The 11,282-nt window shown below is 48.6% G+C and overlaps 2 protein-coding genes across 2 annotated transcripts; both read left to right on the top strand.

Moving 5' to 3' along the window:
- Positions 1-240: 240 nt before the first annotated feature.
- On the top strand, positions 241-531 carry G0S2 (G0/G1 switch 2). The gene has a single exon (XM_009071429.1). It carries the CDS (start codon positions 241-243, stop codon positions 529-531), a length of 291 nt encoding a protein of 96 aa, XP_009069677.1.
- A 6,897-nt stretch (positions 532-7,428) lies between these two features.
- On the top strand, positions 7,429-10,375 carry LOC103799130 (corticosteroid 11-beta-dehydrogenase isozyme 1-like). Its single transcript, XM_009071430.1, has 5 exons — positions 7,429-7,516; positions 8,071-8,201; positions 8,725-8,836; positions 9,443-9,628; positions 10,212-10,375. Exons 1-5 carry the CDS (start codon positions 7,429-7,431, stop codon positions 10,373-10,375), a joined length of 681 nt encoding a protein of 226 aa, XP_009069678.1.
- The last annotated feature ends 907 nt before the right edge of the window (positions 10,376-11,282 follow it).

Here is an 11,282-nt window from a genome sequence, read left to right as displayed (position 1 = left end):
TGAGGAGAGGGATGCCATGGGGGGATGCTCAGTTAGACCCCCTGTCCCCACAGCCTCACTGCAGAGGGTCTGCTCTCCCCTGCAGCTACCAGGGCTGGATGTGTTTTCCCGAAGCAAACATTGCACAAACACACTTTAAAACCAGGCTGGGAGGTGTGTAGGGAGCTCTGCCACTGGATTTAACTGATGTCCCTTCTCTCTTCTCTTGTAGAACTGACACCTAAAACTGCTGCCAAAACAATGGAAACCATGCACGAGCTGATCCCCTTCGCCAAAGAAATGCTCAGCCAGAAGCCCAACAGGAAGATGGTCAAGCTGTACATGCTGGGCAGCGTGCTGGCTTTCTTCGGGGTGGTTATTGGTCTGGTGGAGACTGTCTGCAGCCCTTTCAGCTCTGAAGGGAGGCTAGAGGAAGAAAAGAAACCTGCCCAAACACGAGAGCAAAGGCTTCCCCCAAAACAGGAGGATTTGATCTTGGAAAAGAGCAAGAAGCCCGTGGTGATGCAGAGGGCCAGACAACATGCATCCTAGGCCCATCCCAGAGGTGCCTGCTGAGCAACTGAGCACAGAGACTCTGCTGCCCCGTCCTACCTGGTGGGTTCCAGCCTGGAGAGAGAAGGCTTGGCTGAAGGAGAACTGCAAGTGAGAGACTTGAAAGAAGTGAAGGGTTATATTTGCTGCTGTGCAGCAGTGGGAAAAAATACCTTTTGTTGGTATAAACCTGTGCAAGATGCACAGCATGGTTTCTTATTTTTATTACAGATGCATTTTACACCATTTTGCAAGATCAATAAATATTTTATATGGTACCTGTGCTCTCTCTCTCTGTCGTCTTGGTTTTTCTAAGCTGCCTCGAGTTGAGTTGCAGATTGGTTTTACTCACACCTCTGGTTCTCCTCTGTGGGGAGGACCCAGGGAAGAGTGGAGAGAAGGGGCTGCCCCCTCCCTAGTGAGGCTGCTCTGGGCCAAGGGGGTTAGTGTGTCTGTCCCTCTGGCAGCTGATCCCTTCCAAAATGGGCTGTCTGGGGCTGGGGAGGAGGTGACCTTGGTGTCACACATGTGCCAAATGCCCCAAGCTGGAGGTGGGGTTGTACTTCAGGGGGTTATCTGGGTTCAGTGACACAGATCTATATCTCTGTCATGGCCACATGTGCACAGAACTGTTTAAAAATAAATAAACCCCCCTGTCCTTACCCTGGCAGTTCTCCAACAGGCTGCTGCCCAGCTAAAAAACTTCCACCTTTCCTGGGATCCATCACAAAGCCTCCACTGACACCTAATTGTGCAGATTAATCTTAGTTTCCAGTATTACAAGAGTGTCACAGGTGGAAAAACTGAAGCATGGAGATGGCACAGTCAGTCTGGAGGGTGTGGAAACACTTTTAAGCTTCAGGCTGTACCCAGGGCACTGCCAGAATCATTAGAGGACTTTCACCTATTTCAAAAAATCTTACTGGGGCTTAGCAAGAAACTGTTGCATTTAAGAGTTAGGTCATGTTAGTTAAAAAAAGCCTCCAGACAGCTGAATGATCCTGAGCACACTTCAGAAAGGAGGGCAGGAAAACAGTCCCTGCTAGTCATGGCTGGGGCAGAAAATCCCTCTTGATCTGCTCAAAGACACCAGTGGGACAGAGGTAGGAGCAGGTTACACACCTTGCATAGAAATGGAAGATGTACCAGTAATACATCACTGTCTAGCTAGAGACAAAACAATTGATCCAAAGAGCAGACTGTGGAAAAAAAAAAGTGCTTTATCAAGCATTGCCCAGCATTGGTACAGAATGCAGAGCTCCTCCTGGAGCTGAAAATATCAGAACACAGCTGAAATTCCCCCTGACAATTTCATAATACATAACCCACAGTTCATTTTGCTGACAATTATTACTCTTACAAAACCCCCACAAACAACAAAAGAGCAGCACATTGCAGAGGAGAGATCCTGCCCAGTCTCTACACCAAAGCTCTGTTCAAGCTTTTAATCAAGTTTAAAGCACTTTTTTCCTCAAGTAAAACTGAAGTTAATTAAAAATGGCTTTCAATAAGCCCTTCATTTAGTCCATAACCAAACCTTTGATCTCTGGCAAGGCTGAGCAATCCAATCCCTCATTGACACCAGTGGAAGTTTCATGGGAAAACATAAGAATTCAGGCCTGAAGGGAAATATCAGCTGAGGAGTGTCCACTGTCCTCCCCCTCCCAGCCAACTCCAGCTTTGAAGAGGTTATATGACTGCAGTATGGCCTTAGGGGTAGGGAAGGCTGACTTGGAATTCCCTGTGGCAGGTTTGCTGCATGGATAAACCAGGAATCTGGATGTCTGTGGCTGTCTCAGTGTTCCCATGTCTGAGCTCTCACTCTGTCAGAGCCAAGCACTCAACAAACGGATTAAACCAAGATGAGAATCCCATCTCAAATCACCTCTGTCCCAGGCAACTCTTAATCACACATCACTTCCCAAGATTAGTCCTCCTCTACAAATTAGAGGTGTCTCCTCCTGCCTCATGGGAAAGGGCAATTTGAAACATGAGGAGACAGAGCTGGTCCCAAGCAGCACAACACAGTCCAGAGGAGCAGGGAGCTCCAGGTGAACCCACCCAGGCTCACCCCAACCATGTCTGGATTTGGACCTCAGGTTTGTCTTCACACCACAAAGGTGTCCTCATCACACCTTGCTGGTGCCCTGCTGCTCACCACCTCCTCTGCACAGTTATCCAGCCACAGGTTTATGAGCTTAAAGCAAAGAGCTTTGTGGCACAGTGAAAATAGCTCTTCCTAAGACAGCTAAGGGGATTAGACAGCTAAAGCATCACGGCAGCTCCGGAGCCTCCTTGGGGAAATCATGTCCTGCAGAAGACAATCTCCTGCTCTTGACGTCCTGCAAGCTCAGAGGTCATTGCTGGACACACATCACCCCCAAAGGGCAAACTGAGAGCTCATCCCTGTGTGTTCCCACCTCCCCAGCAGATTGCACTGATGCTAGACAGGACTGAGTGGTGAACTCGTCATTAATAGCTGATTTTACCACAATGACCATATAAAATTTTATTCAAACCACACAGCAGTAAATTCAGTGTGCATAGAGGCTTAAGGAAGCCCTTTTGACATCACTTGAACGATGATAAAAGACAGAATTGCTAGATGCAGTAGGTTAAAAGGCTTGAGCAAACTTCCCCATCTTCAAACCAATGCACAACCCTCCAAATCCAGCCCTACCATGTCTGTATTTCCACACCAAACTGCAGCAGAGCCTGACCAATACAACTGCCACAAATACAGCAAAGAGCAGACACACAGAACCATTCCCATAGCCTGGGGGGGGGAACTGAAAAGCCAAACTTTAGTGCTAAGAACTGGGATATACCAGAGAGCAACCAGATGATGTGCAGACAATACTAGTGAGGACACCCTAGGCAAGTTACTGTGTAGAAGCTGACAGAACATTTAAAGCTAAGTTAAACTCAAATCCTGAAGGATAAGCTCTCAAGGAAACCCACACATTGCCCAAGGGGTGAGTTACATTGCTGGGTTGGTATGAGGTTGATTTCTGTTGTTCCTTTTTTATTCTCTATCTGAATTTAGTTTACTCTAACCTGTAAATGTGACGTTTTCATGGTACATTAAAACCTCAGGAAAATTGTAGGTGGCACAAGATCTGGTGAGTATTTATCTGTGCCCATCCTGTAGCATCTCCCCAAAGATCTTACTTCAGCTTGGAGCTGTCATTCAGGACATCTGAAGCTGAGAGCCACTCATACCCAGGAGTCAACCACTTCAAAAGCATGAGCCAAATGTCTTCACAGAGTCCTCAGTGGCTATTTCCAGTTTGGACACTGGTTATTTCAGGAACTGCCAGTCTAAATTTAGGGGTGCAGATAAACATATCAACCCCTGCCACCCAACACCAAGGGCACTGGGGACATGGACAGCAGCCAGCACTGAAAGAATCCCTAGTTCCAACAATGAGATAGCAAGGCAGCAATTCCTGATTTGGTCACACAGGGGGGAAAAAACACCATAAATTTAGCACTTCGAAATGACTTGAACAAGAAAGTTTTCTCTCAACCAGCAATGTGTAGAAATAGGATGTCAAACCAAACCCAACCCATCCTACCATCATTTTCCCAGAGCAGTGCAGCTGTGACAGCAATTGGGGCTTTGCAGGAGGTGCCCAGGAGCCACAGGGAGGTGATAGGAAGATGTGGCAACACCCACATGCATCTGTCACAGCCCAATAGCATCTTAGTGACAGGCAAATCAGCTCAAGGCAAGTACAACTGTAGGCAGCCCTTGATAACATGACTGTCCTGTCTGTAAAGAAAGGATTTAGAGCTGTGTTAAAGGACACTGGCAGAGCTGGGGCTGAGAAATAATGGTTTCATGTCTATGAGAGAAAGAAAAGCAAGGGGGGAAGGAAAAAAAGAAAAAGGAAAATCCTCTGCACTTAACCAAGACTTGGCAATGGGTTGAAAAAAAAGCCAAATATCAGTCAAAAGAACTAAAAAAGAAGCAGTATCCAAATTCCTGCCAAGTGCTTCAGAGTCCCTGAGCTGCCTGCGAAAACCTGTCTGAGCCTCACCCCTGCCCTGGAACGTGCTCCCTCCAGGGGCTCCCCAAGTTTCCCTCTCCCAGTTTGTTGTCAGAACAAGTTTCCTTCACAGATTTGTTTCCTCTGTGAGAGCTCCAGGCAGCACTGAATGAGAACCTCCCCAGAGCAGAGCAGGCAGCAGCACACCAAGCATCACCCCTTGGAAAACACAGCTCCAAACAGACAGGGGACAAAAGGGACTTGCAGGAGAGGAATACATCCAGGATAACTCAGGTGAAGCTGTTCCAGAAGCAGCAGGACTCCCTCTCCCCAGACTGGGGCTGGGCACACCACTGGGCTCCCCTCTGCCAAGGTTTGGACCAGCTGAGATCCCAAAACCCTTCTCCATCATCACTTTTTCCTGCCCTCCTCTCCCTTCCCTCACTCCCCGCCCCCAGGAAAAAGTTAAAAACAAGTTCTTAAGTTGCACACAGGAAAACAAGTCCAGAAAAAGCTGTGAGTGGGAGTGAGGAGCAGCAGCACCCTGGAAGGGGACAGGCAGCCAAGAGCAAACCCACACGGGCAGGGAAGTGTGGCCAGATCCAACAGCTTGTCCTGGGGACCACACCAGCACTCCCCACACTTCATTCCTACTCAGGACACACTAAGCAGCAGAAACTTTTGATAAAAGAAAATTTGTGGAAGTTTTGTCCAAAATAGTCAGTGTTTCAGTCTTTTATTTTCAGCTACTCTGTAAAAACCCAACCCCACAACTCTCATTACCACCAGCAAGACAAGAGCAGTGTTGGCTCCATCCCCCCAGGCTGATGTGGAGCAAAGAGCATCATACCTTCCCCTCACACTTGCAGACTGCACAAAGGTTGAGGGTTATTGGTTTACTGCTGGATCCTAATGCTAATAACAAACACAAATATCTAAGAAGAGCCTCTCTCCCTGCTAACAACACAGACAAGAGATCACAGCCATGATATGCCTAATTACTTCATTATTTCACTGGGGTTTTTTTCCAAGCCAAGGAATGAAATGGTTATCCCATGAGCATGACCCAAGTTCAAAGCAAAGGGAGGCAGGAAAAAGCAAAGTGACTGCACTGGTGTTATCTGACCAAGTGTAGTCCAAGTGTTTCTTATCAGGGGGAAAGTTGGGACTGAAGTAGAAAGGCAGGAAAGAAATAAAGAAAAAAAATCACTTGTAAAGCAGTAGCAAAGTCAGAGAGCTCCTCTGCCCTAACAGGTACACCACTGAATTTAATCACTTTTATTTTAAAGATGCAATAGGGGGTAAAAAAAAAAATCAAGTCATTCCTTCTGGCTGGTTATGTTAGATTGGTCTGAAAGGGAAAATCATGGCATTGTACCCATGGAAATCAGACCAGTCCCTGCCCTGCAGGTCACAGAATCATTTGGGTTGGAAAAGACCTCCAAGATCACCATCCAACCTTTAACTGATCTCCATCCTGCCAGCTAGAAACTAAATGAGGCTCTTGTCCCACCAAACACACCTTTCCTAAAGCAGAGAAGGCCAAAGCTCTACCAGGGCAGCTCCAGGAGCACATGGAACTCCTGCAGTGTGTCCCCACACCACAGCAGCTACCAGTACTTAGCAGCAAAGATCTCAGCACCAGATCCCAGCTGGAATGTGGTTCATCCCTATTGCACAAGATCCATGGCCCTGAACTTGCTGCTGCTGAGGCTCAGGGAGCTTGTGGGTGTTATGTGGTTTTACTCATGATTAGAGTCACTTAAAAGTCAGAACAAAGCTCTTGCAAAACTCAGAGCAGGAACTACAGTAGTGAGGTCCCTTATTTCTCAGCAGAATCACAGAATCAACCAGGTTGGAAAAGACCTTCAAGATCATCAAGTCCAACCCTACTGTGGTCACTAGCCCATGGCACTAAGTGCCACATCCAGTCTCAGCTTGAAAACCTCCAGGGATGGGGAATCCACCACCTCCCTGGGCAGCACATTCCAATGCCTGAGCACTCTCTCCAGAAAAAATCTCTTCCTAATCTCCAACCTAACCCTCCCCTGGCAGAGCTTGAGTCTGTGCCCTCTTGTCCTGCTGCTGGTTGCCTGGGAGAAGAGACCAACCCCCACCTGACTCCAACCTCCTGTCAGGGAGTTGCAGAGGGTGAGAAGGTCTCCCCTGAGCCTCCTCTTCTCCAGGCTGAACAACCCCAAAACACATTTAGGATTCCACTGCAAACCTCCCTATCCTGGACAGCCCTTGGAGCTGGGATGGCTGCACCTTGGGGATGAGTTTAGCTCAGCCTCTACTCCCTCCCACAGAGGAGAGATCAGGAGCAGCTTTGGGCACAGAGCAGTGATGCCCTGGGGAGCAGAGGGACATTCTCTTTGTGTCCCCCCATGGCACAGCAGCCCCTGAGCTCTCCCCCTGTGCCAGTGCTGGGTCACATCCATGTACAGTACCAATAGGAATAAAAACTGATGTTTAACCACCTGCACTAGGCTCCCTCTGATGTTCTCCAAGTGAAACTTGATGCTGCTGAGCAAAGACACACCTCTTCCAGGGTGTTGTGCAAAAAAAAAAAAAAAAAAAATTCTGCATTTTAACGTGGGACAGGAAATATGAAAAGAGCCGGGCAGAACCCAAACAGCCCCTGCGGCCAGGCCGAGCCTCGCCAGCTCCAGCAGGGAGCAAATCAAAGGCTCTGCTTCCTTTATCCATCCACCCGTGATTTTCCAGGGCTTTGGAAGTTCGCAGCTCCTCCGCTAACAGGTTTTTAAGGATCTGCATTGCTGCTTCCCCCTCTGGAGCAGCTCTGCAAAGGGTTTTGTTGGTTTGGTTTTTTTTTTTCCTGCTTTTTCTTTTTTTTTGTTCCTTCCTTCTCTCTCATTGCTTTATTTCCTGACTCCACAGTGGGATGGGTCGGTTGCAAAAGATTCTCATTCCCTTGCTGGGATTGGTTTTGGCCTTCTGGTTTTATTCTGCGAGGGAGAATTTCAAACCGGGTAAGTGTCCAAAGTGAATCTGTTTTTAAGGAGAAAAAAAAAAAAAAAAAAAAAAAAAAAAAAAGAGCCACTTTGGAGGGTTTTGCATAGAAACTTTACAGAGCTCGGAGCAAACATCTGAGCCTTTGTGTGGTGGCTGATACTGCAGAGTTGTTTTAACAAAGATTTGAAACCAAACTGAGCAAGGAATAGGCAGCAATACCTCTTGAAGGAGCAGTGAGGCTGAGAGGGTGCTGGATGTTCCATTTTCCAAGCAAAAGAATGGATAAATCTGAGTTTGAACTGTTGGACTTAAAAGCTTGGGGGGTGATTTGCATTACAGAAGAGTTGGGATGTTGACAAGTTGTGTCCTGACTTGTGGAAAAAGCTGCTGAACGGGTCAAGTGCTGTCCCCTGTGTCACTGCAGCTTTTTCCAGCAGATGGGACACACATCCTAGTGTCTGATGCTTTGTGCTTGCTCACTTAACTTTCCAATTAACTCTTTTAGTTGTAGGAGTGGTTTGTTTTTTTTTTAAAAAAAGCATTTGGATAAATGAAATGCCTCTGCCTGCAGAGATGCTGAAAGGGAAGAGGGTGATTGTCACCGGAGCCAGCACAGGGATTGGTGAACAGATTGCATATCACCTGGCACGGATGGGATCCCACATCCTCATCACTGCACGGACAGAGGCCAAACTGCAGAAAGTAAATGGCAAGCTGAGCACTCACACATACATATTCATGGCAGGGCACACAGAAACCCCTGAAGGCCAATCTCACATCACAAGTACATGATCCACCAACAATCTAACCACCAGGGAACTAATGCCAGCTGGGCAAGGTGATGTTCACAGCACACCTGTGCTCTCTGGGGCTCCTGCAGGCACAGAAATCCCTCTCCTGCACACACACAGAGCTCAGGATGATATTTGAACTTATGTACACATATCCACACATACACACACCCTCATTCCACTGCAGTGATATACAACCTCCTGCTCTCCCTACACATGCAATTCCAGCCCAGATTGCCCCAGGTAACACACTCACCAAAACAATCATTTTCCAACCTCTCTTTGAAGCTTGGAAGGCTCCAAACACACTCCCCAAAAAACCTCCAAACTGCTGTTTTAAGGTGGGGACACATCTCAGGGAGCTGACAGTCACTTTTGCTACCACACCAGGCTGGCAGGGCAGGGAGTTTGTGACAGGCTGTGCTGTGTGGCAGGTGGTGGAGCAGTGCCTGGAGCTTGGAGCAGCCTCAGCACAGTACATCAGTGGCACCATGGAGGACATGGCCTTTGCTGAGCACGTGGTGAGGAAGGCAGAGACCTTGCTGGGTATGTGACAGAACATGACATCTCACCCTGGCCATGCTTTTTTGCCATGTGCACACTCAAAAAAATATGGGAAAGATAGGGGGAAAATTCTCCCATCTTGCCCCAATTCTGCCCTTTGCAGCCCTGCTCCTCTCTCCTTGGCTTCATGGCTGCATCTCTCAGGCTGAACTGCGCTCTGGATTTCAGCCCTGTGCCCTCATGACATCCTGTTGCAGTATCACAACCCTGGATTTCATCACCCCAGTGCCAGGGTCTGAGCATCCATCAGCCCTGCTATCGTGGTCATGGGTCAGGGCTGCAGAAATGCATTATTTCAGCTCCCTGGGGAGCACTCCCTCTCCCTCCTGGAAACACAGACAACTTAAGGGTGATCTCTCCCTTGTACCATGGTATTTGTATTTTGAACCTCAAAAAAATAGATATCACAACACAATTCTTACTGGCAGCATCATCCAGACTCTCTCTCTACTCCAGAGATAACAGGCCACAGCTCTGACCTAAAAACCTGATTTCTTTAGGTTACACTTACTCTGCTTCCAGGAAAGGCTGTTTTGCTGGTTGGAGTCCTCTCCCCCCTAGCACTAACACCCACTCCTCTGCTTGCAGGAGGTCTGGACATGCTGATTCTTAACCACGTTGGTGCATCATACTTTGGTTTCTTCGATGGGGATGTTGAGCACGTACGAAAGCTCCTGGAAATCAACTTCCTCAGCTACGTGGCCATGACCACATCAGCCCTGCCCATGCTGAAGGAGAGTGAGGGCAGCATTGTGGTGGTTTCATCCATGGCAGGTGAGTGGGGAGTGAGGGAAGAGGTGTGGGATTCACTCAAAAGACACCATGGGCTGATTTTCACAAGTAGAGACACATCATGCATCCTAAAGGACCTAAAACTGCTTAACACTCAAAAAAACCCCACCCAAAACAACCCCAATACCCAAATCCAGATTGGGTTTGGATTTTCTTGGTGAAATTCATTCTCTGATACAACCCAACTATCCCAGTTGGCTTTTTTACCAGCCCTGCAACTAAACCCCACAGCTGGTATGTTGGTCAGTATTCTGGTGATCCACTTAGCTCAGTGTCCAGGGACAAGAGTTTAAACTTTGCACCATCTCTCCCCACTGAAGGTTTTGTGGTTGCTGTGGGTTGCTCATACCCTGAGCAGAGCCATGAGCTGTGGTGTTGGCCTTGAGACCTTAAAAAGAGCTGGAAGCCAACATGAATATTTGTAATGCTGCTGTTAGGTGCCAGGATGACATTTCACTAACAATAACAGTTTTCCCCTCTGGGGAAAATACTTGGATGAAAGGCAAAAGAAAAATTGAGGCAGAACAGCTTTCTGTGCTATAACAGAACTTCACTCTGTGTCCAGGTAAAGTTGGGTTTCCCTTTACCGTCCCCTATTCTGCAACTAAGTTTGCCCTGGATGGATTTTTCAGCTCCCTGAGGCAGGAATTCAGCATTCAGAGCATTAATGTTTCCATCACACTCTGCATTCTTGGCTTCATTGATACTGGTAAGAGCAGTGCTGTTTGATCCACTGGTCAGGGGCCAACCAACACCCTCTCAGCTTCTCATCCTGCCCCTCAACCCTCTCTGCTGCTCCTCCTCCAGCCCCACTGTAATGTCTCTGGGGGATTCAACCTCTCTTCACTCCTCATCCCCTCCACGTACCCTTCAGGGTCTCCCAGCACATACCCATGTACCCCTTGGGGTCCCCACTCACTCCTCATCCCTCTATATACCTCTCAGCCCCTATGTGTGCTTCCCCATCACTCTTCATCCCCCCCATGTACCTCTCAGGGTCCCCCATCACTCCTCATCCTCCTCCACATACCCCTCGGGGTCCCCCATCATCCCTCAGCCCCCCCATGTACCTCTTATCTCCTGTGTGTGCTGCTCCCCCATCACTCCTCATCCCCTCCACGTACCTCTCGGGGTCTCCCATCACTCCTCATCCCTCTATGTACCTCTCATCCCCTCTGTGTGCTTCCCCACCATTCTTCATCCCCCCCCATGTATCCCTCAGGGTCTCCACTCACCCCTCATATTACACCTCGGGGTCCCCTGTCATTTCTCACCTCCCCTATGTACCTCTCATCCTGTGTGTGCTGCTTCCCCATCACTCCTCATCGCCTCCACATAACCTTTGGGGTCTCCCATCATCCACTTGTGTACCCCTCAGGGCCTCCACTCATTCCTCACCTCCCCATGTACCTCTCATCCTGTGTGTGCTGCTTCCCCATCACTCCTCATCCCCCCATGCACCTCTCAGGGTCCCCACTCATCCCTCCCATGTATTTCTTGGGGTCCACACTCACTCCCCATCCCCCCATGCACCTCTCATCCCCTTGTTGTGTGCTGCTCCCCCATCACTCATCATCCCCTCCACATACCTCTTGGGGTCCCCACTCACTCCTCATCCCCCCACGCACCTCTTCGC

The sequence above is a fragment of the Acanthisitta chloris genome, unplaced genomic scaffold, assembly GCF_000695815.1.
Source record: "Acanthisitta chloris isolate BGI_N310 unplaced genomic scaffold, ASM69581v1 scaffold24173, whole genome shotgun sequence".
Taxonomy (NCBI): Eukaryota; Metazoa; Chordata; class Aves; order Passeriformes; family Acanthisittidae; genus Acanthisitta; species Acanthisitta chloris.
The sequence above is the reverse complement of the archived record's forward strand: the minus strand, read 5'-3'. Positions and strand labels throughout refer to the sequence as shown.

Coding starts and splice junctions, on each gene's coding strand:
- LOC103799130 (XM_009071430.1), top strand. CDS start 7,429: ATGGGTCGGTTGCAAAAGATTCTCATTCCCTTGCTGGGATTGGTTTTG. Junction 8,837..9,442: donor GAAGGCAGAGACCTTGCTGG/GTATGTGACAGA, acceptor CTCTGCTTGCAG/GAGGTCTGGACATGCTGATT. Junction 9,629..10,211: donor GGTGGTTTCATCCATGGCAG/GTGAGTGGGGAG, acceptor CTCTGTGTCCAG/GTAAAGTTGGGTTTCCCTTT.
- G0S2 (XM_009071429.1), top strand. CDS start 241: ATGGAAACCATGCACGAGCTGATCCCCTTCGCCAAAGAAATGCTCAGC.